Source organism: Meleagris gallopavo, chromosome 23 (assembly GCF_905368555.1).
Source record: "Meleagris gallopavo chromosome 23, MGAL_WU_HG_1.1, whole genome shotgun sequence".
Classification (NCBI taxonomy): Eukaryota; Metazoa; Chordata; class Aves; order Galliformes; family Phasianidae; genus Meleagris; species Meleagris gallopavo.
Window position 1 is genome coordinate 6,414,368 of NC_139426.1, and position 26,721 is coordinate 6,441,088.

General features: G+C 48.2%; 1 protein-coding gene across 6 annotated transcripts; it reads right to left on the reverse strand.

Moving 5' to 3' along the window:
* Positions 1 to 745: 745 nt before the first annotated feature.
* On the reverse strand, positions 746 to 26,609 carry CCDC30 (coiled-coil domain containing 30). Of its 6 annotated transcripts, none has more exons than XM_085242122.1 (26): positions 26,226 to 26,609; positions 25,481 to 25,648; positions 25,250 to 25,370; positions 20,336 to 20,526; positions 19,046 to 19,135; positions 18,488 to 18,641; positions 17,256 to 17,327; positions 16,136 to 16,251; positions 14,917 to 15,024; positions 14,529 to 14,629; positions 13,794 to 13,986; positions 11,101 to 11,199; positions 10,403 to 10,528; positions 8,896 to 9,018; positions 8,087 to 8,244; positions 7,233 to 7,479; positions 6,120 to 6,293; positions 5,580 to 5,789; positions 4,790 to 4,947; positions 4,253 to 4,400; positions 3,970 to 4,091; positions 3,305 to 3,446; positions 2,832 to 2,968; positions 2,404 to 2,518; positions 1,468 to 1,538; positions 746 to 1,287 (listed from the first exon to the last, which is right to left on the reverse strand). In XM_085242122.1, the coding sequence occupies exons 3-26, from the start codon at positions 25,278 to 25,280 to the stop codon at positions 1,074 to 1,076; spliced, it is 3,300 nt and encodes a 1,099-aa protein (XP_085098248.1). In that variant the 5' UTR covers positions 25,281 to 25,370; positions 25,481 to 25,648; positions 26,226 to 26,609; the 3' UTR covers positions 746 to 1,073. The 6 variants fall into 6 exon arrangements, with proteins under 6 accessions (XP_085098248.1, XP_085098249.1, XP_085098247.1 ...); XM_085242123.1 differs by having other exon boundaries at positions 4,790 to 4,938; positions 26,217 to 26,609; XM_085242121.1 differs by having other exon boundaries at positions 26,217 to 26,609.
* Between the last annotated feature and the right edge of the window lie 112 nt (positions 26,610 to 26,721).

Genomic DNA, 26,721 nt, shown 5'->3' on the forward strand with positions numbered 1-26,721 from the left:
AACAAGCCCAGCTCCCTCAGTCTGTCTTCGTAGCCTGATCATCTTTGTGGCTCCTCTGGATCCTCTCCAACAGCTCCCCATCTTTTTTGTACTCTGAGCTCCAGACCTGATACAGCACTGCAGATGGGGCCTCACAAGAGCAGAGCAGAGCAGAGCGGAACAGTGACCTCCCTGTCCCTGCTGGCCTCCTCTCTTCTGATGAGCCCAGGATACCATTTGCTCTTCCTCACAGCACCTGCCCCAAACTTTTCTGCTTCCTTCTTTGCACACACGGATCCCCTCCCTGCTCCCTGTACACGAGCTGCTCCTTCCACTCCCACCCATCTGTGGGTGCATCCTTGCAGACCGTCCATTGTTGCTTGTAAGCATTCAGATCTATTCTATTTCCCTCTCTGCAGATTCAGATCCTCTCCTTTCACCACCCGTGTTCCAAATTCCATTTCTTCAGCCATCTCCCTTCTTGCTCCTTCTGGTTCCTTTTCCCCTCCTCCTTGCACTCAGAGCTCCCCCCCACTCCCATCTGCAGCCAAATTCCTTCCTATTCCCTCAGTGGCCCTTCTCACTCCCCATACTGTGCTCAGATGCCCTCCATTCCTCCCCCTGTAAAACAGTTTTCTCCCTTCAAATCTCAGACCCCTCCTGTCCCCCTCCCTATGCTTGCACACAGCTGAAATGAGAGGTCAGAGCATGCCAAAGCAGCACCTGAGCACAGAGGGGAACGGAGAAACCCGGATGCACATCCAAGCACAGGAAAAATCTCTCCAAGTTTTATTTACAAAGTTTGCAGGGAATTTGGATTCAGGGAAACACGTGTCTCACCCCACCCCCCTTCTTCTATTGTACTGAGTTTGTCTGCAAATTCCAGCCTCTGGCTAGGTCTGAGATGACACGCACATTTATTGTTGGCTAAGTTAATTTAAAAAAGAAAAAAAGCTGTTGAATAATTTAGTTACCACACAAATCATCAAGTTATTTGGCAACACTCCCTCTTGCAATCCTTAACACTGCATGGCATCTGGAGTCCAAATCCTGGCAGCCCTACCAGTCTGTACTTTACAAATGTCTTTCCCAGGTTAGAAGTTCTCAGAGCTGATGCTCTGACTCTCCTCCTGCAGCTGGGAGGCTGTGGTGTCTCCAGGTGAGGCTACATTCAGGTACCCAATCTCTGAAGGCTGAGAGGGGGACAAGCAAAAGGACGAATCCTGGCTCTCAGCTCCTCCTTCAGGCTTGGAGTCGTGCACGGGCTTCAGGCTGCTGAGGGACTCTGGTGGTTCTCGTGGTGGGAAACTGAAAACACATTTCCGCCTTTAAGTCATTCTTAAAGCATTATCTGATTTCCTGCCACCTGCACAACCACAGTGTACCTCTGTGAGGCAGCACAGCGCTACGGCTGAGCCCAAATGCTCAATTCCTGCCTTGTCACATGCAGGGAGAAATCCCCTTCCTTCTCATTTTACCCCACAATACCTGGCACGGGGAGACGACGCCGGCACCTTACTCTGTAGCTGCCGTTCAGAGAAGTTGGCACTCTTCAAGTCCTGGAACGACAAACAGAGACTTTCAAAGGGGGAGGTGGGTGTCAGACCCTGAATTTCAATGTACAGCCTTGGACCTGAACGTGTCCCCCCTCCAGTGCAGGTTCCCCAGCTCTACAGTGCTACTAAACATAAATCTGTCCTTTGAGTCTGAATCTTAACTTAAAAGCAAACCAACCCCAAAGCCCAGGTCAAACAACCAGGAAGAAAGAAAACACAACAGACTGCACAAACAGGTCCTGAAAGTGCCCTTTTTCATTTGTAACCACTTGTTTCCAATTGGTTTCAGTTCTAGCAGCAAATCCCATACAAGTTCAAAGTCAACTTGGGGTTCGTCATTCATTCCCCCTGGTTGCAGTCCTTCAGCTCAGGGCTCTGGAGATCCCAGGGCCCATCACTGGTGTTAAATTCAGAGGTGAAGAAGGCATTAAATGTCTCTGCTTCATCTCCATTTGTGAGGTGACCAACCTCACCGAACATCAGACCACTGTTTTCTTTAGTCCTCCTTTGCTGGTAACATGCTTGGGAAAGCTTTTTTGTTAGAGAATGCTACCTGTGCTCCTGATCTCTTTACCAGTACCTCAAAGGGATATTTTGATCACCCTTGGACTTCTCATCCTAAGCTCATTGCTTAACAAGCAAGACCAGATAATAATCTGAGCACCATACCAGTTACCCCAGAAGTTCCTCCTCACCAACAAGCCACTGCAGTTTGCTGCATGCTTGGCATCTCCTTTCCACCCAAAGGACAGGACTGGTTCAGCCCTTCTCTGGCACTTCAACTGCAGCTACAGACACTGATTCTCCCAGCAGGACATCAGCTCCCACCACCTGTCTGCTGGGATCAGGACAGCCCAGAAGGTCTCACCTCTGTGCTGGGAGTGTGGATGCTCCTCAGCGCGCGCTGCGAGGGCTGCATGTGGCCAGAGAGATGGAGTTTGCTCTCATGCAGCCGCATGTTCTCCTCATCCAGGATCTTCATTCTGGGTGTGTTGCACAAACAAGGCACAGGTTATTTCCTTTCCAGCCTCATTATGCTTCCTAAAGGACCTTTCCTTTTTCAACTTCAGATCCTTTTGCCTCCATGGACTTCAGCTGTATGCCAAGAGTTTTGCTGGGCAGAGGGCCTAATCATATCCCACAGCAATCAACAGTCCCAGCACTAACGAGCGAGGCACAATTCGGGCTTTCCTCCAGGCAAAATTAAGGATTTCTTCATAGAAAGCATAGTTGCAGACATGCAAGGATGAGGCAGGCTCCCAGGGGCATCCCACTAAGACATCGTTAGGTGCCTACCTGCTCTGCAGGGCAGCAACCATAGACCTGTTGCTCCAAGGGGTCTCCTCTTGGTCAATTATCCTCTGGAGGAGCCGTCTTCTTTCCTGGAGTAACTTCTCATTCTCAGTAGTGATCTGTGCAATCAGTGCCTTCCCCTGAGCAGCGTTGCAGAAGGAAATAACCAGAAGTTACGCTTTGCTCTTCTCTATCTTCTGTAAACCTCACAGTCTCTCCCAATACACCACAGGCTCCAAAGTGCCTTTCTCAGGGCTGCTTTGTCCCTTTCAAGGAGGTCTGCTAGAAGAAGTGGCTCTCACACCATCAGCTCTAATTATTCAAGACCCGTCTACCATTGCAAGGCAAGTCCACCTCTGCTGGAGGTGCTCTGCAAAGCTTATTGTGGCAATCTCCTCCTTGTAAGGAGAAGAGCTACTCTGCATTCAGCTTTCCCTGCCTTCCCTGTGGGGAAAGCCCCCGATGAGTTCTTTTACCTTTTCCACTTGGAGTTTTGATTCACTGAGCTCATTTTCAAGCTGCTTAATTCTGCTGTCCCTTTGTTTCACCTCTTGGATAAACGTTGCTTTGGCTCTGCGGATCTTGTCTTTGTGGCGGAGGTGCATTTCATTATATTTCCTGAGATGGCACAAACACAAAGATGTGAAACACTCTTGTGTTTTAAGCCAAAAATGAGGCAGAAGATGTTCTGCATTTACCAAAGTATCTCAAAGCCTGAACCAGGAGCTGCAGCCATCTACCAAGCTCTGTTTGTCCAAACAGCTGAAGGCAGAATGAGCGCACTGATTTTCTAGACTGCATCTTTCACTGTCATGTCTGATCATTTGGTTGTTCATTTTTTTCTTGCAAGACTGCATTAAGCATCAACCAAGTGGAAACTGATTGGGGAAAGGACCCAAAGTATCCCCCAAACTGACTCCCAGCTTCACAAATCCCAGCCCCAGCTCTTCTGGGTTAGCCCTCCCTGGGTTAAGACAGATCTCTCAGTGCTAATGTGTCCTAAACAGGGGAGACATGAAAGGCTGCAGAACAGTCAAATCCGGTGTCACTATCAGGCAAATAAAGAGCAGCTCCTGGGTGGTTTTGTGGGTTTTTGTTTTTTTTTTTTTGACTTCACATCCCTTCCCACTTAAGTCTCTACCTGACATACAGATCCTTCTGGTTGAGGAGACGGACTCCTTCCTCATAAAGAGCCTTGTTTTCCTCCTTCAGCAGTGAGAGTTGCTCTGAAAGCTTCTGGCTCTCCTTTTGACACTGGAGGTGCTGCAAAACAAATATTTTCTCTATTTTTGCGCATCCTTCAGCCACAGAGGCTCTCCGCCTCCTTTCAGTCCGATCTCCACAGCTTCTCCATCACCACTCCCATCCACTCTGCTCCTCAGCCTCACCATGGGTGATGAGGACATGCGTGTGCTGCAGCTCACCTCGCCTGAGTCAGCTTTCTTGTCATCTTCCAAGGCATGCAGAGTCTTGGCCTGCAGCTCCACGTGCATCTTGGCCAGCGATGCCTCTGTCTCGTGGGAATGCCGCAGCTGCTGCCGCAGTTCCTCCACCTGCTGCTCCAGGAGCTTCCTAAAAGCACATTGGCGTGACAGTGAGACGCTGACACCGAGGTCACCTCACCATGTGCCACCATGAGGTCCAGAAACAACGCAGTGTGCTGCATCTAGCCCGGACAACTCGGGGGGTAGAAAGAAATCAGAGTGCTCTGGATGTCCCCGTGTTCCAGCGCCACGCCAAAAGGTGAGTGCTGTGACTGGGAACATCAAACCCTGCGTGAACAGAGCTGTGCTGCGACGCAGCTGGACCAACAATGCTGGCACCTAGAGGTAAATTAGCACTGCATCAAATCACTGGGCTGGCAGGAAGGCTGGTGCTCCTTCTGAGTCAGCCGAAACCTCCGCCAATCTTTTACGCTTCATAAAGAGGAAATGCTGTGGGTCTCCCCCAGCTCTGTGTACCTTTTCAGCAGCTCCTCACGGAGCTCTTGCTGCACTCGAGCCTCATTTTCTCGAGCTTCCTTCAGCTCCTCCTCCAGGAGTTTCTTGTCAGAAACACGGGCTTCTGCCAGCAGGAGTTGGTGCTGTGAATCTTTCAGCTTTTGCTGGATCTTTGAGAGCTCAGATTAAAATTGGATATAGATTAAAGTTTTCAAATTTAACAAGCTGGTATTGGAATCAAAGGAGTCAAGGGAAAGGAAGATTTGCTTACTTCTATGCAAAGTACTCATTTCTGCAGGTCTTTGTGTCAAAGGGCACTCACTAAAAGCAAATTCTTTCCAATGACTCAGATTTTGAATCAGATATCATGGCATGAATTAGCAACAATCTTTTTTACACTTAATGTGATCCTGCACACTTCAAAACCAAATCTAGCAATCAATGCAGGGATCAATGCCATAAAGAAATCAAAGTTTTTGCAACTCACCAGGCTGCAAACAGCAGCAAGAGTTGAGTGCACAATCCAAGCTCCCTACACCTGCCAGCATCCCAGCAGTATGCTCTGAAATACTGAGCTTTAGAGACAGGAGTTAAGGTAACCAATTTGCCTTCTATTGCCTTAATTATACTCCCATTAATGACCGACCTGTCTTCTAAAATACAGAGTCAGCCTCTCATGCAATCTCACCCTAGTGAAATGCACTTCAGGAAGTTGATTCATGAGCTGCTAATGCATCTTCTTCTGAACTACGGCCACATGTAACTGCTAAAATCATCGCTGATGTTAAATTAGTCCACCTTGATGAGTTACCTGTTTTTGTGCTTCGTACACTTTGGATTTCTCCTGCACAAGTTTCTCTTGCAGACTGCTCTGCAATTTCTCAGCCTGTGAGCACTTCAAGAGCTCTTGTTCAAGTTCTTTGACCTTCTGCTGGCTCTTCTCCCACTCTGCTGACAGAGAGGAGCACGTTTCAGTCGTGTCCAAGAGTTTTGTCCGGGCTTGCTTCAGTTCAGCTTTGACCTGAGTTTCAAAAGAAAAAGAAATCAAGTTTGCACTTCAGTATATAGAATCTGGGCAACAGGATTACCAGCTACTGAACAAGAACAAAAGCTAAATACAGCAAGCAAGTACACCATGCTTTGTTTGGAGGCAGTGCATGCATGAGAGAAACACTGTTTGGCCAAATCATGTCCTGGGGAAAACTGGGGTGAGAGCAAGACATTAACAGACCCCAACATTCAGCAGCCCAGACAAGAACGTAAACCAGATCCAGTGTGTTGAAATCAGCACTTCAGACCTCCCAGAGCTTGTGAAATAACACAACGCTTTCCTCTCCCCGCTTCTTCCTACCTTGGTGCATTCCTGCTGAAGCAAGAGATTTTGTTTTTGTAAGTCAATGTTTTTCTCCCTTTCGTATCTCAGCTCCCTCTCAGCTGAGCTGCACAGGTTCTGCACCCGACGCAGGTCGTGCCGCAGCTGCTGCAGCCTTTCCTCCTGCTGTTGGAATCTCTCTTCAGACAGGCTCTGCAGGAACAAGGATCAGGAAACAAATCCCTGTTAAAACTAACCTGGCAAACAAAAGCAAAACAACTCAGACCCCGAGTGATTTTTGACAGCATCCACAGTTCTGTGACGGTCTCTAAGTGCAGGTGACACCCAGATCCATAAAGTGAGTGCTGGCAGCAGTACAGGGACAGACACACTGCCACAGCAGCCTGCACTCCACGGGGTGGTCCCCCACTTCTGTTACAGGCAAACAGATTTACAGGAGCTTTCAGAAATTAAGCAAGCTCTTCAGCCTTGCAAGAGCACTGTACACAAACTAAAAGCTCTTCCCACATCTGCTTTATCAAAATCCTTCTTCCCAGCATCAATTTCAGCCACCTGTTGATCTGCATTCTCTCTCTTCACCCTCTGCTCTCGGGAACAAATGAAATCTACTGAAGATCAAAGGTACCTCCCCATGTTGATGCCCAGCTGGCTGGGAACCCCTTTTCAGGGCTCTCATCACTTATGGATTTGTTTCCCCATCTGCTCCTATGAGGATTTCTTTCAGCACCCTCCCTACATCTTCTAACCTGCTTTGGCAAACCACATGCTTTTCTCTGCTGTCACAACCTCTCTGACTGTACAGATGGGACGTGTCTTGGTATCACTGCAGCTCTGATTCTCTTTTCTGCTTTCACTCCTGCCTGCAGGCCCTCTTGTCCTCAAATCTCTTCCAAACCCCTGCATGTAATCCTCGCTTATCTTATCTTCAAAATCTCTTCTTCCCCTTATGTCTGAAAACATGACAGAGGGACATGATGACACTGCACATTCCCAAGCTGCATACCCAAGGAAATCGGTCTCTCAGACTCACTGTCTGTCAGTCCTGCAGCCCTTCAGGCACTGGCTTCCACTCCAATTTTGCCACTAAATTAGCAAAAAAAAGTCAAGTGCAGATGGCAAAGCTGCCCATACCTGTTTGATGCTCCCATCTAAACTGCCTGCAGAGCTCTGTGACGTAAGAAACCTGTTGTCTCTATGGACTGTGCTTTGATTCATCCTCAAAGCCTCCTCAAATGTGTTGTCACGCTGCTCCCTGGTAGTCACGATATCTTGCTTTAGCTGGGCAATTTCTTCCAGCAGCAACTGTTTTTCTTCATTGCTCTCCTTCAGCTGCTTTTCTAGCTCCTCCCTCTTCTTGTTGCTTTCAAGTAATTCAGAACTCGAAAAAGAAATAGTACAGGAAAGTGGTAACTATATATATCTGAGGGAAATCAGTCTCTGAGGGCTATGAGAACCTTGTGCTGTGCTCTGGGCAATACACAAGGCCCTCTGGAGGCTTCAAAGGAGATTTAATCCTGGGTCAATCAATTCTGGATAAGGGTCAGGCTCCCACAGACACCGATCCACAAGAGGTGTGGATCCAAAGGGTGAGTTCCCAGTCATTCATTACTAGGTTAACACAACTGGGTAAAGAAGCACTTGTGTGGGTCTGTATGAGCTGGACTCACAAGCACCCCAGGAACACTTACACCATCACCTGCTGTATGGAAGTCAGGGCTCACACCCCCCCAAACCATCCGTCTGACTTATCCTGATCCAACCTGTGTCCCCATGAGCTAACTTACATCTTATCCTGAATGTGCTGAGGGAGGTGCTTATTGACCAAAACTCTCTACAGAGAGCTGATTACCCGCTATCTTAGAAAAGACACAAACAGCTGTGTCCATTCCTCCCAAAAGAAACAGGGCATGAAGTTTTCAAAAGACTGCATCATCAGCCAGCACAGGTGAGTGGCAGAAAGCACCACAGCCCTTGTGAGGGTTTACCAGAGCTGTTCTTGTTCATCTGTCAGGTTCCGGATCTGTTCTTCCAAAAACACCACTTTGGCCATCTGCTCTTCATACGCCCTTCCATCCATACTCACATCTTCCCGTTGCTGCTGAAGTTTGTTAACCTGCTCATTTTCTCGGACAAGCTCAGAGACCTGCAAGGTCAGAAAACACCACCACTCATTTTCTTTGGCCTCGCCGTTCTGCAGCTCTTCTCCCATGAAGACACACAAACAAATCTGCATGGGAGGCAGCTGTGTGTCAGCTAGCACCAAATCCCATTGCTTTATCTGATCCCACCCTCCTGCTGGCTATCTCTATTTCTCAGTGCATTACATCACGTGCCATATTTCTTTACAAAACTGTAGCTTACAAAGCAGCTTGCAGAAAAACAGCAGAAGTACAAGGCATGTATTCCTCCATCCAAATCAACTCAAACCAGCTTGCTGAGGATAGCTGCCTTCCACTTCCAATGTCACGTTTGCCTTAACACCTGGCACTGACAGACCCAAAGCCCAGGACACAGAACAACCATGCACAGGAAGCAGAAGGGGCAAGAAAAGAAGGGATAAGGAACACACAGGGACACAGAACTCTCAACTGGATTGGAACAAGCATCTGCCTAGTCTGGTGTATCTGCTAAGCACTGGTGAGACCAGATCCAAAGCAAATGCTTCCTGAGTGTATGCTAGCACCAATATTTTGATTCCACACACAGATGCATTTATTTCTATTGAGCAAGGCAAACATGGAGCTTATACCTGCATCAGACACTAGAACGATGGTGATTCCTTTACACTTCTCACCTCTGTTTCTAGTAGAGCATTATCTTTTTGTAGCCTCTCGGGGGAAGCATTAATGAAATCTCCGCTTGCTGAAGTTCTTTGGACACTCTGGCTTTTAAGCTCTGGTTTTGTGTTAGGCAAGCCCTGTTGAAGAAAGGAGTTAGTAATATAATATATCCCTAATTATAAGCTCAGAGAAAGTGCTTTCTCCTCTGCAACATCCAGAAATACCTTAAAACCAAGGGAAAAAAAGAAGTTCTAATAAATGAAAGTGCTCTTTGTAGAGCATCAGTTCTTGGAACATTTCTTACACGGTCATTATTAAAACCCATAAGAACAAGAGTGCTGCCCAATTTGCTGTGTTTTGGGCATCTGGCAAAACACTGAACAACTTCAAGTCTTGACATCCAGACGTGTATTAATCAGGACAGCCCAGGAATTCATGCAGAGCTCACTCCCCAGCACCCTGCTGGAAAGTGATTTCTCCCACTATAGCTGCTCTAAAAAGAGAGAATTTAATGCATTTGTGAAGTTCAAGGGTCCTACCAAATACATGAGAAACACTTACTACCTGCCAGCCTAACACAGGCCATTGGATTTCACTTCATCATCCCTTCGACAGAGAAATAGTTTCCTCTGCAGCTTAAGCAGAACCACAAACAAACTTTCAAGGACAAATGACTTTCATCACGAGGTCCCCAGATGATGAGTGGATGGAACTATTGGGATGCAGAGGTTAGAGTGGCTCCTCCTGCTCTTCCCATCATGTCCAAACCCGACAACTCCTTTCATACGTTGGCATACAGAGTGACCACTTTCTAACCTACTTCTCAGCAAGGCCTGGTCAGTAAGGTGAGCTTCTAACAGCACTAGGAAAGAGCTGCCCTCTAGGTGACACCATTCCTCCAGCAAGGCTGCGGTTATGTGCAGTTCCACCAACAGTTCAAACCTCCACTGGTTTCTATTTATGTTTAACAAAGTGATTATGACTCACAGCTGGTTTAAGGTCACCCAGGGAGGCAAGAATATCTTTGTAATAGATGCAACCACCGCTACTCCTCGCCAGCTTCCCTGAGGTCCTATCTTCTGTCTGACCCAGGCTGCAGATCTGCAGCTCTTAGTTTTCAACCTGGTTTTCAGCACCTAACCTGCTGAGCTCCCCAGTCAGCCTCCAGTGAAATGTACCCTGAAGCACTCAGCAATAGGAGCAGCACTTTGGAGTTAGAGACAGTCCCCTTAAAGTAGCTGGATTTAAAACTAGCTGCCAAAAAAAGCTTTGAAACCCACTGGACTGGAGCAAAGGGTCAGGAGAATTCAAGCAACACCACTGAAGGGCAACCATGGATGTTTTACGGAGTCAGAAAGGCATCCCTCCCCTGCAGGGAGTCCCACTTCAGGAACTACATGCAGATCCTTCTGGAAGAGCTTCCAGCTCTTCCCACCCACTTCCCAAACTGGAATGTTCACAGCATTCTTCCTGGGAGTGCAGTGCAAACCTGTAGCTGGTACACATCTGGCTGCTCAGTACCTTCTTCTCAGCCTTCAGATCTTCTCTTAACAGCTCAAGTTCAGATGCAAGTTGTTTTCTCCATTCCCTACGCTCTCCCAGCTGACTTCCCAACTTTTCTATCGTCTCCTGACAGCTTTGCAGCATCTGGAACAAATGAGATCATGAGTCACTTTCACAGCACCACTCATTCTAGCAAAATAGAAACAAACTGCAGAAATTCCACTTTCTAGAAAGATGAGGCTGAAAAGAATGTTTCCTAAAAGCTGCCAGCAGGATTATGCCTCGAGTTGGCTGAATATTTCTGGAGCATTCACCTGATGCAGGATACCTAGGCAAGTTGATTTCCCATATACTACAAGCTTTGACTTCCCCACAAAAGCTGGGGGAGCTGTCTAGCTGGCAAGTTACAGAACTTCAGGTCTTGATGCTCCTCTACAGGTGTAAACCTTTCACCCCTCATAAGGAAGCCAGCATGCTCCTCAGCTTGTAGCACTGAAGGCAAGAAAATCTCCTAACAGAACACTCACAGTAACGAGCTACTGTGGATATAGTTCTGGCTGTTGCATGTCTTTGGGGGAAAGCAGCTATCTGCCTGGCATGAGCTGAGCTGACAGGGTACAAATTCTCAGAAGAAACTGATAAAGAGCATTCACATGACATGCTCATTTAATACATTTCCAAATAAAATGACACATTTCCTAAAGAAAACCCCTTACCTCTTGCATCTCCTGTGCTCCATCAGATGCCTGCTCTTCCCCACTCATCTCTGTTTTGTTCTTCTGCACTTCAAGCAATTCCGTCTCTAAACTCGTGATCTTAACGTACACAAATCACAGGTTAAAGCCAAACCAGCCCTTACAAAAGGCAGTGAACTTAGCAACTTCTGAACAAATCCCACATTTGGAAGCGAGGAGTAGGGGTGGATATGGACTGCTGCCAAGGCAGGCTGGCTTCAGCAGACCTTTCATCCTGCTGTTTCAAAGGCTGAGCAAGCCTGTTTTTTAATTTTACCAAGCCAGGAGTTAACAGCAACCCAGTGGGGTGAAACACTCATGGCTCACATAGAAACCCCTTCCATGAGCAGATGACAGCCTGCAGCTCTAACAGGATGTTGGAGCTGTGGAAGGGATCTCGGGAACAAAGCAAACCTGCTCTCCTCAGCCTCCCGCCAGCCTTTGCCCCCAAAGCTGATACACCATAAATCTCCATTATTTAGCTTACTTTTCCTCCAAGCCATTAACTTTTCAGTATTTAAGCTGGGCAGGTAAGTCCCATTCTAACGGCAGAACAATACTCACATTGTATCCCCGCGTCCCCGTTCTGTGTCAGCTACCTATACAGCCAGGACTTTGGTAGGTGTGCCAAAGCAGAAAAGATTCCCAAGTCCTTTTCACACGGTGCAGCCTGGCAAACACCCAGGGGTGCTGCTTTCTCCAGGCTCCAACGCACTCGCCTTTGTGCAGCTCTTCTCTCACTACAGCCAAGGCACCCAAAAGCCTGAGAGATGAATAACGCAGCTCTGCTGCACTCCGTTTGTACAGACAGTGGATCTAGCCAAGGCTTAGCCTTCCTCTTCATCCTGCAGACCTCTCCTCCACTGCCATTTGCAGCCTTGCATCTCCTTGGCTGCTTGGAAACTCCAGAGAACATCTCCTGGCCTCAGTCAGAGGGGATAGGGCTGCTCAGCCCAAGGGAGGAACTCTTGGCCAAGCAGCAAGGCCTTCTGCCAACCAAAGGGAATTGAAAGTCCCTGACGGCCTGTTTTGGGAGTAAAGCTTTTCTGTTCCCTACCCACCTAGAAGCAAAAACGTTTTCTGGCTTCCTCTGCTCTCTGGCTAGAGATTAGAGGAGAAGACCTGTCCTTAGAGCTTTCAGCTGCCCAGTTGAGGTGGACTGTATGCCCTGCTAAGCAGTGCTCCACAAACGCCATGGAGCAGTGCTCCTCACAAAGCCACCTCCAGAAGGATGGAGCCCTCATCACATCAGGTCTAAGGACCACTCCAACAACGGCAGCCTCAGACTGAGAAGCTTCACCCATCATTTAATCCACATTCAAGATGACAATGGAGATGACTCAGCAGGTCTTGCAAGGAAGTCTCTAACATTGCCACAGCTCTGGTAAATGACATAACCACCATGGTGCTTCAGATCAGTGGTGTCCTAAAGACTCCCAGACTTTTGTCACATGCAAATAAGTGGAAATAAAGACTTTCTTAACCTTCTCAAGTCAAAGGATCCTTTGAACAGCCTTGTCCTGCTAACAGGAAAAGACCCATATTGCCCTCATTTGAGGGTGCCCAAAAAACCAAGCAGGACACGTTAGGAAGGCACCAGTGAGATCATCTCTTGATCAAAGTGAAGCAGAGCCTCTCCAAACACATCAGCTTTACTAGAGCTTTTCAGAAAGATGTGTCCAGCCATCTCTGCTCTATTCAACAGCAGATGCTGCAGGATGAGAGAAGGGATGATGAGGAAAACCTCACTGTCCTCTCAAATCCAATAGTTTCAGAAAGGAAACTATTGTCTCCAGACAACACAGATCCTGGCCCCCATACTCCCAAGTGCTTCAGTGTTTGCAACTGGCAGGTGTCCATAATGCTGTGCTCAAGAAGTAAGTGCAACTTTTCATCACCAGCATGCTTAATTAGTGATCTTTCTTCAGACCAGGTGGCACCAGTGCCCCACAGTAACCAATTTCTTCTGCTAGGCAGGTCTGGAGAGGGAATGGGAATTGAAGCCAAAGCCAGGCCTTCCATCATGACCTTCTATCAGAAAAACCTCTTGCCTCTTCTGAGCCCCCAAAGATCTCCTGGCTGCCTCAAATTTGCTCTTCAGCAGGAACTGAGGGCAGCAGCAACTTCCACCCAAGTTGGAAACGCAGCTCCTCAAGGAGCCTGACACGGAAGTCTGGCAGGAGTACTGACACTATCTGGGACAGCCTCTCAGAGGAAATAAATGCTTCCAAGATACAAGAGGCTCAAAGGAAATACCTTCAGAGAAAACATCACACAATTCAAGTTTGAATTGTAAAGGCTTTGCTTCAGCTCAGACAAGAAACTGAAGGCTGCACAGCCCACACATACAGAAGGGCTGTTTGTGAAAGGAATGTTGCTTGATCTTGTGGGTGCAGGACAGCAAATTAGCTTGCTAACAGTGTTTGTTCAAGTGCCAAGAAGGGAGAAGTTGGAAAAGACGGTGCTGCTGTACTTCCTTAGGGGTATGCATACCTCCAAGCAAGTGTCAATATCGTATGACTGACAGACTTTGCAAGTAGTGTTTCTTGTCAAACTAAACAAAGCAGCATGCAGCTTTAGGTCCAGCAGCATTTTATTTTACCAATCCGTATGCAGAGAGACAAGCAGCTAGAATTAAACAAAACCAAACAGCATTTCTCCCATTCCTTACTTACTTTCCGGTGAAGTCCCTCCACCTCACTCTCAAACTGCTCCTTGTCCTGCTTTGTTTGGATCTGTGTCTCTCCCAGAATTGATTCCAGCTCTTCATTGCGCTCTACCAAATCCTCGTGCTCCTGCTCAAGTTTGTGCAGCTTGTGAAGGAGCTGTGAATTCCTGCCCTCGATGTTTTCAATCACCTCTCGACACCTGGACAACAACAACAAACATCACCACTGGAACTGCTATGTGGGATGGGATCAGACAATCCTTTCCTTCTTGAAGCCCTTAGAAGAGGCTTAGCAGCAGCACATCCTGAGCAGGCCACCTGAGAATGAAGCTTTGTCGTCCCTTAAAAATCCCAGTTAACGTATTTAAGTGTGAAAGCCAAGTGTCTTGGTACATCCCCTGCACAGCAATCAAAACCAGAGAAAATCCTCCCAGCAGCAAAACAATCTCAAAAACAACACTTCTGCCTGCAGGGAGCCACAAAAACCCGACATCTACTCTTTTAGGAAAGCAAAAAACAGGAGAAAGTGCCAGAAAACAGCCTGCATTCTTGATGCACATCCACTCAGGACTGCATTATCTCCAGACTTTCTAATTCAAGAGCAAAGAAACAAAGCTGGTACCAAAGGATACTCTAATGAACCCCACTCTTAAACGCACTCTGTAGGACAGAGTAGCAGCAACCAGAATGCAAAACAAGCCATACAAAAACACAACGTATTAAGGATTTCTACATCGCAAACCTTTTATGAAGAGTTTCACTACCCTGACATCTGTCTTCTTGACCTGAGCCAGCTTTGCCTGTAATACAATCCCCTTCAGCTCTCCCTTCATCCTTTGTGCCCTGTGTATCAAGAGACAATGAGAAGTTAGCATGCAATTAAGACTGAAATATCTTGGCATGATGTGATTTTAAAGCTGCCCAAGTCTCTAACAAATGAATGGGACACGAGCTACGTCTGCCTGCATTAAGATAATCCACCAGGCACAAGAGTAAAACCCCCAGACCTGAAACGATTACAAAGGCAGCAGTGGGCATTAGCTTACACCAACAGATGTGTTCTACACATCTACACACACACAGAGACAATTTGCTTCCAGTGATGGCAAACAGAAGGCACTTGAAAATACCTGCAGTGAGCAAGCTGCAGCTTCTTCAGTCTTGCCTGGTGTGGGCAGGGGGAATCCTCGTTTCTCACCCTTCTGATACTCACTGATCTCCTCTTTCAGCTGTTCAACCTTCAAAATAAAAATGCTTGTACTTTTGGTGGATGTTCATCTTTCTGTCTTATGGGATTAAGATCATCCTCAAGCTGATAAACTGAAGATTTATTAATATTAATTGCTCAGCTTGAGGGATTGGCTGAGATCACATGGCTGGTACTGCCAGGCGGCCTCAGACCAGAGAGGTGAAAGCAATAGGAGGTCAGCATGCAGCTCAGCCACTGCCCATGCTGCTCTCAGACAGAAAAATGACTTCAGGACACACAGCTCCCATGGCTCATAACAAAGTATGCTCACAGCTTTTACAGATTAGATTCTATTACATCAACAATAAACCTCATCTTCCTAAGAAATAAAGATTCTTAAATGTTAGCTTGACAACATGTTTGGCTGGAAGTGATCTGTCTGGCTATGTTTCTTTTTTGCGTTGAGAAGTCAATCTCAAATCTTAGATGCATCTCTAGTATCTATATACTTATGTGTATATAATCCAATCTGTAAATCCAAGTTTTAGATGGCAGCATAACACTAAGAGTCAGCATGTTTTGAATGCAAGGAGCAGAACTGCATACTAAAAGTTTGAAGTCCTCAAATGTTAATAAATCTCATTCAAGAAAGTCCTTGAGACTGGCTGAAAGAGATGGGCACAGTATTCTCAATGATACTTACATTATTTTAAACTACTAGCTTTAATCCAGGAGAACAGCAAGATGTGGGATGACATAAGTAATTAAAACTCCAGAGAACCAGCTGTAGGCTGCTGAATAACTAACAGAGAATTTGAGAGTTAAGGACAGAGGCAAAACTTGTGCCAAATTAGATGTTATATTCACTCCCCATTGGCCATCTCACTAAGGAAATATCCTGTTGAGAAAGATTGCTGCATTCAGAGAATTCTGATCTCATTACGTGAAGCATTTAGCTAAGAGCAATGACTCTGACTTAGGATGTTTATGAGCCACGTGACATCAGAACTGCAGTTCTGGAAAGACTCACGGCAAAGAGAGGGGAAACAGAGGCAGAGCAGGGAAAGGAATCCAGCTGAACATCAGCAATCAGCCCAGGAATGCCAGCTGTCAGCAACCTGCTGACCCAGAGAACAAACCAAGACAGGATGGGCACTCACCAGATCAAGGAATGTTTTTCTTTCCAAGTCGAGTGTTTGGACCCGTGCACGCAGTGCCAGAATTTCCTTGTCCAGCCTGCTGTTGTGCTCCATGGCCTTCTGCAGCTCTGTCCTGTCTGGACACAGCACACGGACCGGTCACCAGCTCTAACACTGCCTCAGCCCCTCGCCCCCGCCAAGCTCAGAGCAGAGCTATCACATGAATTTCTGAAACTGCGTTGCCCTTACGCACAGTGCGTGACAGCAGAGTGCAGGCAGATGCACGTGGGAGCACAGTTCTCTCACTCAGAAAGAGGCTTATGATTCTGGAGACCCAGGTTTGACACCAGCACTACCAAGCTGTGCCATGTTTAGTGCAGGAGCACAGCGGTCTCGAGTTCAAATCCCCCAACCATCCACCACACACGAGCTATGTTCTATTTCGAGTTACAGCCAGAATCAGCAGCATGGACAGATCTGGTGTCTGTCCACAAAACGTACTTCAGAGTAAAACAGTTTGGAAGAAGCTTCCTTACGAGTGAAAACTTGCAGCATAACATTCACTATTTGCTATGAGCAGAAAGAGAACCACAGTATTCATGTATTGATATTTAGAACTGATGAGCAGAGCAAAACTTATGGCCATATAAGCCTGAATCAATAAGCACGTGTAACCATCAGATGAATTAACACAGAACAGTATTTCACCTGCAAGAAATAGGAGAATATGTCTGTATTGGGAGCACACTGATAGCAATGGGTTTACCAAGTGCATGCACACTGCTCTGCTACTTCTAAGTATAACCAGTGGTTAGCCAGTTTTCCTTAAAGGAACAAACAAAGATTTTTCCCTTTTCAACTTAATCTTGGCTTTTCCTCAGGCAAAACTAAAACTATACCCACCGTCTTTATTCCAATCCAGCAAAAAACAACAACAAAAAACTAACCATAACCTCAAATTCCACTTCCAAGCAAGGACTGTGCAATTGAATTTTCACTTTCTGTAATTTGAAATGAAAAAAAATAAAAAGAAGAAAAACCTTCTATCAAAGCCTTCATTTGGCCAAAAAGCCTGTTTTATTGCTAAGGAAAGCCTTAATATGATTCTGGATCTCCTCTGTTTGTGAATTGGGTGACTTACCACCCTGCCTCCATTCATCCATGCCTTCTCCCTGGCTCCCAGAATCTTGCAGCACTGACCACGGGGCAGCTCCTATAAGAACAGGAAAGACAGTTTTGCTCTGGTTACACGTTTCTGAACACAAAACTCAACTGCATTTTTGATGCACTTCTCTGTTAAATACAAAATTGTAAGAAAGAGTCAGCCAAGGGGTAGGCAGCTAAACTACTGCACATGACTTAAAATCTCTGATCTCCGTCACTACAGACTCAATAATGGGGCTACAAAGTGCCCAGGAGCAATCTTGTATTTTCCCATTAACACAACAGGCAGCTGCAGGTTGAACCAAAATACGCCGCTCCAGTGGAGTCTTACTGAAGATCAGAGATTTTGTTTCTATTCAAAGAATCTATTTATTCGTGGCTCTGCAGCTCTTAGGGAAGAGAAGGCATGCAGGACAGACAGCACCAGAACTCACTCATCTTGCACTCTAACGCAGCACAATAAACCACACAGACGTAGCAAACATCAAATCCTTACTCACAGTTTGGAAAGCCTTAGATTCATTTGATACTTAGGGAGATCCACTGAGAGGAGTCACGCTGCATCCTGTCCAAAATCTGGGGAAGCAGTGCCGTTTGGAGGCTGCAACACAGCACAGGCACTGTGCCCACAGATGCACGTGTATCAGTCGATACACAGAGCAGATAACTGCACAGCACTCGTTTCAGTGCCTGTGATTACAAAGCTGTAACGATGGCTTTGGAGGCTGGCTAGGAAGATTAGGGACACATCCGAACATTGTGAAAGCTGCAAGGTTAGAATCATGATCTATGATTTGCACAGCAACACTGCCCAGGTGCTAGCAGTCCCCTTGAGCAAGCTAATTGCTGCAAACGCTGCTCACCGCTGGCATTCCCTATCACAGAGCTGGGGACAACTGGAGTAGCCCAGAGAAAAAGCATTTAAGGGCCGTGTTTTGCCAGGGGGGGCTCCTGCAGGATGCAGCAGTGAAGCATCTGGCTTTAGGTATTGTATCCAGAAAACAGGGTTTCATCCTGACTTCATTTACTGGACGCATTCAGATCTCCTCAGTACCAGGGCAAAAATCTGACAGATTTTTTCACATTACCAGCAGGACAGCCTTTCTCCTACTATCCTATCAAAGAAGTGCAAGACTTGCAGTAAACAGGGCTGGGCTAAATGCCAGCTAGTAACAAGGAGTGGCACGCAGCCACAATAGGAGCTCTTACCTTCTCTGCTCTGCTCCTTTCCCTGTGCAGCCAGCTCATCTGTCAGCCTCTGGATCTCTTTGTGAGCCATCAGCAGCCTCTGCGTGGCCTCATCCAGGTCTTGTTCTACTCTCACACGTGATGCCCGCTCCCTCTCCAGCTCTTCCCTGTAGGGCTGAAACACACAAGCTAGTGCTGCAATGGAAATGAGATGACTCTCAGTGACCACAGATGGCCCCTCCAGGCTCCTCCTGACCCGCTGCAACATTAGTGGCCACACAAACAGAAATCAGGTGAGCTTATAGAAGCATGCTGCAAGGGGAATATGCCAAAATGCAGACATCAAACGGTGTGCTATGGCTGTTTCCTACAGAGCTCTGCTTTTCCCCCCTTGAAACAATCCAGTTCATTAAGTAGCACCAACCTGACATGATTGCACTGGCTGTGTTTCCAAACTCACTCACACCTCACCAGCACAAATCTCTAAGTAACCTCACAGTGTGCTGAAGAGCAGACCCACTGCTTGAAATCTCACCTACGTGCCATGCCATCAAGCAATCGAATATGGCAGTGTATTACCTCATTTACTGTATCTTCAGTCTGCTGCATGGATTCACACTGTTGCTGGAGTTCATCTTCCAACTCCTGATGAATGTGAGCAAATTCATCCTTGTACAGAAAGAAATTTTTAAAAATCAGCACAAGAAAACATCTTGCCATATATCCCTGGACACCAGCACATTGCATTTTCAGTTTTAACATGCCTTGATTAGCAGGGTGCTATAATCATACCTTATAAAGAACAGGTTTCAACCAGAGATATCCCACATCCCTGTGAAAATACTTCATATGCATCAGAGGCAGCTACACGAAAATGCACATTTACACCCAGACTTTTTGGGCTTCCAGCATAAGAGTGAACAAGCATGAAGCAGCTCCTTTGAGGATTAGAAAGATTACATGTTCCAGTAAAAGGTTAATTGCTCTATTGCCTTGAAACACCATGGTGACTCATGATTGTGTAGAACAAGTGTGATGCTACCAAAAGGAGCAGAGTGCTTAATCAACAGCTTCTATCTTACAAGCATGGACATCAATGCAGAATTCCTGTTCTAGCTCTCACCCCTGCTTGCAGTCGTGCTCCTTGCCTGCTTGCTCTTTAAAGTGATGGATGGAACCTGCACTTACATCTAACAGGGGTGAGCATCAGCTGCACCTTCAGAAGCATGAGCTCCATGCAGGATGGTCTGGATTCAACATAAGACTTACAAGCATCTGCATTTTTCAGCTGACCTGGCTCTACTTCTCTTACTCAGCCATCATACTGAAGGAAGAGTGAATCTGTGTATAAATGCCCAGGGGCAGGTGTGGTTAACTGGCATTTCACTGGGAAGTTACAGCTCTGCTTCCTCCTAACCAAGTTAAGTTTTATTACAATGCTTCACTAGAAAAACAGACAATTTTCTGCAACTGTTTGTATCAAGAAAGTCACAGGCAGATCATGCAGGATTTGCAGAGAGACATTTTCTATTAGGGAGTGGGAGGCAGCACCTCAGGGAGCTCTCCTTTGCTGGTTTCTTTGCTTCTGAGGAAGATGCTTACATCTGAAGGTGCTTTTGTACCAGCAGTGACAACCAACCCCACAACAGCAAGACAGGAACTCTAACTAGAAATAAGATAGCCCTGCTTATTAACCCTGTGTAAGATGTGAGAGCAAATCAAACAGAAAAACACAAGTGTGAAAACCTACTAAAAAAAAAAAAGTCAATATGAGCACTGAGAATTTGCAGAATTTTACTTAAAAAGAAATGATCACAAAGACATCCTCTTCCCCAGCATGCTTTCCTCAGCAGCTGAAGCAGGGCTTACCTGAAGCTGTGCAGCACACAGCCTGTCTACACAGCTGTGCGAGTTCAATTTCTGATCTGCGACCTGCAGTTTCTCCAGCAGCGCCGTTCTTTCCACCAGTAAATAAGCAATCTGTTCACTGGCATTACTGTGAGCTATTTCGGACAAGCCCTCCTGTTCCAGCATCTCCCGAATCTCCTTCAGCTGGGCTTCTGCAAGGCAAGGCTTCTGTGAGCAAAGGAAGAAAGGAAGCCCGACCGATCTCTTGCAGATCTCATCCCAGCTTCACCAACTACTCCCCTTCACAACAGCCCCAGTTTCTCCCCGTACCCTTCAAAGGCTCATTGAACTTTTAGCCTCTCCACCTGCTTTCCAGATCCCTTGCTCCCGCCCGAATCCCACTGTCCTGGTGTTCCTGCTCATAGCCACCACCCTGCCTGTCAAGCAAGCAATAGGACTGTCTGCATCTGAGTTTTCTCACCTTTAAGAGGGGCGAGTTATTCAGGCCATTTCCCTCTACCCAGCAGCTCAGCTTCACCAACCTCATCATCCTTGAGCCTCTTAACTCCTAACACAGTTCAGTGGGAACTAAACAACAGATTAGAAAGGCCTCGAGATAAACAAAACAGAGGGGCAGGCGATGACAAACATTTTCTTTGAAAGAGCAGACAAAATGCCATATCGTTCAGTGTGCAGTGAGGAGGTGGATCTGAGCAGCACTTTTTCCCCCACGCACATTCATCCAAAACCAGCTGTAATCCCACAGACTTCTTCTAGTAACAGACCTCCAAGGCCTCTCCTGTAGGATTAAAGGTGTAAAAATCCCTTTTAGAATCAAACTGACAGCTCTTCACCATTTCTCCCAAAGTTCCAGCTAGGAAGACTGCACTGGGAAAGACTTCAATGGCTTTCAAAGCAAATGGAAAGTGATGGCATTCCCAAGAGAAGCTGGTGCTTGGTTATGGCTAAGTACTGTGGTGTGTAGGGCCATAGTTGACTTCACTGCTCCTTTCTCATCAGCCTCACAATCACTTTTGCTCCAGTAATGTGATGAATATGAAGAAAACAACCACCTCTCCCAATTTCTAGCCCAAACTAGACGATAAAAGTTGACACATGCCCTCGGATGGAAATCAAGGGGAGTTGTGGGTTTGTATGGAGGAAGAAGGGATCTTCACACTGTTGTGCTGCTTAAAAAACTAAGCACTGGAAGTGAAACAAGCATTTCTAGTACTCTTAGGATAGTTATACTGCTCTGGACACGTCTGCTCCACACTGCCTCTCTCTGGGTTTAACAGGGGACCCAACGCAATCGCACCCTACGGCTCAGATCAATGCCATGTTTCCACTCTGCATTTTGCAGCCAGCTCTGTTCAGTCCTATGAATGGAAAACACCCTGCGGTTTCCCCTTCGCCCTCCCTGTGGTTATGAATTACAGCTTGTTCCACAAAGAGGTCAAATACAGCTCGTTTGCTGCTTCCCACTTTGAAGCAAACCACAAAATATTGCATTTTGCAATTGAAAAACTAACTCCCCCTTTGCTCCATATGCATTAGGAAGAGCCCACAGTTCGTACTGAATCAAAAAGCCCACCTAACACCAACCTGCCTTACAGATTCCTGCCTTGGCTTTGCCAAATCCCACCTGTGCTCCCAGCCAGGGTTACAGCTCCTCTGAAAGCTGCTCTGAGTACAGCCCGCAATAGGACAGCAGGTCAAAGGGACTGACAGCTCTGACCTCCCACAGCTGCTTCTTGGCTGGTAGTCTTGCTTGAAGGTATCTGAATCATAGATGGCCTGGGTTGAAAAGGACCACAGTGACCATCTGGTTTCAACCCCCCTGCCACAGGCAGGGTCACCAACCACCAGACCAGGCTGCCCAGAGCCACATCCAGCCTGGCCTTGAATGCCTCCAGGGATGGGGCACCAATTTGCCTTCCACCCAATCTGCAAAAACGACACCACATGACTTAGCCTGTGGCAAGAAGATCTAGACATTTTGCATAGGCTGAAGAAAGATTTGAGAAGATGAGGGCAGCCTGCTGTATACAGCACAGACTGCTGCTTGTAAATCCTCCTGATTTCTCACAGCATCTCACAAACCCTTCTCCAACATACCCACGCTCGAGGACAGCAAACATCCTCTATGATCAATGTCACAGCAGCGCACTGATGAGTTCCCACAAGCAAGTACCCACTGCACAACCACTTCTTTGGAAACAAGCTTTGTATATGCTTTCACAAGGTTTCCCTCCCTGTCACACAGGACAAGCAATTCACAGCTATCACACCCACAACAGGAACTCATCCATGCTGCCTACATGTGAGCAGTACAGCTATTACAACAAACAGGCTACAACTATTCTTTTTTGTTTCGTTCTTAAATCACTGTAGGCTCCAACTGCATTGCGTTTTACTGCTGGTACATTTGTTTTTCATAAAAGCTTTGGTAATTCAGTGCATGAGTTATCGATCTGCCCTCCAAAAACACGGAGGCACACGAGATGAGAACCATCAGAAATGGATTATGAGCTGCCTCGAGGACAGGAAAAATTTCAATCTGGGCAGAGGTACCAAATGAGGTAAAGCTGCATCAATAGCTCAACATAAAACCAGGCATGGCTACAGTGATCCTCCAGGCCCAGCCCTTTGGACTCGCCTTACTCACATTTCTGCTTAACAATCCCAGTGGGCTGGGGGTCTTCCTTTTCACAAGACCCCTTCTCCAGCCCTGTTTTGATAAAGCCTGATCTGCAGTATCATCTTGTGCCTTCTAAAGAAAAACAAAACAAAACAAGAGGCACAGTGAGACCTGGAGGACAGCCAGCCTCTAGGTCCAGACCCTCTGCCTGCCCACAGGACTTGGGAGGAATCATCTGGGCTGGTTTGCACACACTCCAGCAAGAAGCAGAGGCCCAGGGAACAGAGCCAGCAGTGATGCAGCACCAAATCCTGCAGCCACACAATGGGCAGCAGAGGCACAGAGATGGGCAGTGTTCTTTGTAAAGGAGGAAGAATAATTGGGGAGGGACCAGGAGGGAAAAATAAAAGTGGTAGAAAAAAAAATACAGCCCAAGAAATGACCTGCATGAACAACAAGCAGCTGGGGCACATCCTGTCCAGAGCCACAGACGTCCAGCTGGAGCGAGCACTGACAAATGAGAACATGAACACCCACTCCTAAGGCTGAGCTTTCAGAGGAAAGGCTGACATGCAGCCACAAACATTCAAGGATCCAGGACACAGCTACTGAGGTATTCCACAGCCTCCAATTCAAAGCTGTTCCCACGCATGGGACAGCAAAGCTCCAGTCCTCCAACTGCCCCCCAGCGCATAAAAGCGCTGTACAACCAGAGAAAGCCCTCATGGATGGCAGGCTGAGAGCAACCTGCTCTCAAATAGCAAGCCAATGGGCACGGAACTCAGTTTTCATCTGAGTGTTAATCATTGCCCAACGGCCATGAGAATCCTTAAAAAACACAAAAAGTGGAAAAGAGCAGAGCCACCAAGGAGAAATAAATTCCAACAAAGCTTTGGGGACATTTCCATCTCCTGCCTGCCACCTGGTGGGGAAAATGAAGGGAAAAAAAATAATTAAAAAAAAAAAAAAATCAGTAAAGTTTTCTACCACAGCGATGCTTGCAAGAAGTCACTCCATCATTACAAACCCCTGTGCAAGTGGCTGCAGTAGCAAGTGGCTCCAGGAAACCAAAGGGGCCACAGAGGAGTGAGATGTTCAGACTGGGCTTAAACTCACCCGTCTTGTCTGTCAGTGTGACTTTACATGTTCCCTAAGATCTGCAGGCTGCACAGAACCAATTCTCAAAACAGCAATTAACTTCCCCAAGCTCCTATTCTTTGCCCAAAATGAAGTGCATGTAACAAAGAAACTGTTCCAGCTGTGCTTCTCACCCTTACCTGCACCACAGACCCAGGATAAGGCACAGCACAAAAGAAAGAGCTAATGGCAAGAACATGCTCTGAGCAGCGCTCAGCGCACAAAAGATGGGACTAAGTCAAGAATGAAGTGACCCTATGTTTGAGAGAAAAGCAAATTATTTAAAGGAAGAGACTATATTCCAAACAAAATGATGGCACTAAACTAAACACAAAACACAGAGTTTGAATTGCCAATGCACATACAACAGTGTCCTACAAAGTTGTCTTCAAATCTATGGGCCTCCTCTAAACCAAATCCAATGGCAAAGCTGCTTCACCACCTCTAGCAGGAACACAGCTCAGCACTTGGCTACCAGAGGAGTTTGCTGTCAGTTAGCTCAGGGCTGGGGATGCACAGAGAGGTGATGGTGCCCCATCCCTGGAGAGGGACTGGAGGGGCTCTGAGCACCATCCACAATGAGCTGTGGATGCCCCGGCTCATTGCAAGGGGTTGGACCAGATGACCTGCACACTAGTGAAAAGAGCCTGGCACCATTCGTTAGACACCTGCCCTGTGATATTTACAAACATTGATGAGATCCTCTGAACAGCCCCAGGGCTCTCAGCCTTTCCTCACACAGGAGAAGCTCCAGGCCCCAGTCTCTCTGTAGCCCTCCTGGGCTCTCCCCAGCAGTTCCCTGCCTGCCTTGAACTGGGCAGCCCTGCATGGCCTCCCCAGGGCAGAGCAGAGGGGAGGAGAACCTCCCTCGTTCTGCAGGCTACGTTCTGTGCAATGCATCCCGGGTCCCATCAGCTCAAGAACGCCCTGCTGGCTCACGATCAGCCTGTGGCCACCAGGACACCCAGGTCCTTCTCAGCAGAGCTCCTCCCCAGCCATGTCAGTGCAGGTCAGGAGCTGTACACGCACTTATTCCTCCGTATCTGCTGAACTTTACGCTCGCTCTTCTTGAACCTCATCAAATTCCCCTACGCCCAAACACCACCGGTCTCACAAAGCCCCGCAGGAAAGCCGCCCGCACCTCTGCGTTGGATTACCTTGCTGCAGCCGCAGCCGCGCCAGCTCCATCCCGAGCCGCTCGTTGTCCCGCTCGCACTCCGCGACGGCCGCATCCCGCTCCCGGCTCAGCCCGCGGACGTGACCCACGTAACGCTCCACCTGCGGACGCAGCTCCGTGAGCCCCTTGCGGCCCCGGCCGCCCCGCAATCCCAGCCTCTCCTCTCCCCGCCGGCTCCCTCGGGGCAGAGCTCTGCAGTTTCACCCCTTACTTCTCTCAGCTCCTCGGCCCGCCGCCGCTCCGCGTCCCCCAGCCGCGCCTCGGCGCGCCGCAGCAGCCGCCAGGCCAGGTCCAGCTGCTCCTCCGCCGGGTCGCCGGGATCCGCGCCCTCCGCCCGCAGCCAGCGCCGTACGTCCTCCGCCGGTACCGGCGGCTCCGCCTGCAGGGAAGCGATACGCGATACCCGCCGTGAACGACGCGCGGCGCGCCGCCGGCGCCCGCCCGCGGAGCCCGGGAACCCACCGGCGCGGCGGCCGCCGCCTCCACGCGCCGCGGGACGACGGGGCGCCATGGCAACGGGCTGCCCCGAGCGCGGCGCCGATTGGCTGCGGAAACGTCACTCAGACCTTTGGGGCGGGACTTCCGGATGTCGGCCAATCGGCGCCGCGCTCGTCGTTGCCCGTTGCCATGGCGCCGCGATGCCCCGCCCCCGCGTAACCTGGGCCCAGGGGTCACAGCCCCGCCCGCTCCCTCCCCAAGCCGCCCGCGTCCCGGCGGCTCCTCACCGCACGACTCCCCGAGGAAGCTGCAGGAACGTTCCCAGCCCGGGGATCGCGCTCTTCTCTAGCAGGGCTGCGCCTGCAGCGTCCCTTTCAGCTCCGTCACACAGCGCTCCGGGCGCATCTCCCCCAATTCGGGTCAAACAGCGCTGCACGGAGCCCCACCGCAAACCATCCCACCGCAGACCGACCGACGGCTGCTGGAAGGACACCGCGACAAAAACCTACTTTGCTCACCGCAGCTATTCTCTATTTCCTCGCAGCCCACAGCTTGTCAACCACAGCGGATGTGGATGCCCCCATCAAGGCTGGATGTGGCTCTGGGCAGCCTGGGCTGCTGGCTGGTGACCCTGCACACAGCAGGGGGTTGGAACCGGATGAGGACTGTGGTCCTTTGCAACCCAGGCCATTCTATGATTCTTGAAGCCTCACACGGGTGCCTCCTACACCAGGTACCAGTTCACAGACAGCAGACAGTCAAGAAGAATACACTCAAAGAAAATAAATCACAGCAGCAGGTGTTGCAATGTTGCTCTGACTGCATTTGTGAGCAGAGTTCTCGCAGTGTAGGTGCACAGGATCCATCCCAGAGCAACAGATGCCCTCCAGTGGTGTCACCACCCTGTTCTCATTCCATGTGCCCCGGCAGTCTCCCCATCCCTCTCAATGCCAGCTGACTGGCAGCGCTGCGCTTCCACTCCAGCCTGTGACTGAGCACCACAAAGCTCTGTTC

Bases quoted from the DNA above. Each gene is read 5' to 3' on its own strand.
- CCDC30 (XM_085242122.1), bottom strand. From the start codon at position 25,280: ATGGAGCTGGCGCGGCTGCGGCTGCAGCAAG. The intron at 10,529-11,100 runs GTAAGGGGTTTT...CATTTGTTCCAG, and splicing joins GAGCACAGGAGATGCAAGAG to ATGCTGCAAAGCTGTCAGGA. The intron at 8,245-8,895 runs GTGAGAAGTGTA...CTGACCTTGCAG, and splicing joins ATGCTCTACTAGAAACAGAG to GTCTCTGAGCTTGTCCGAGA.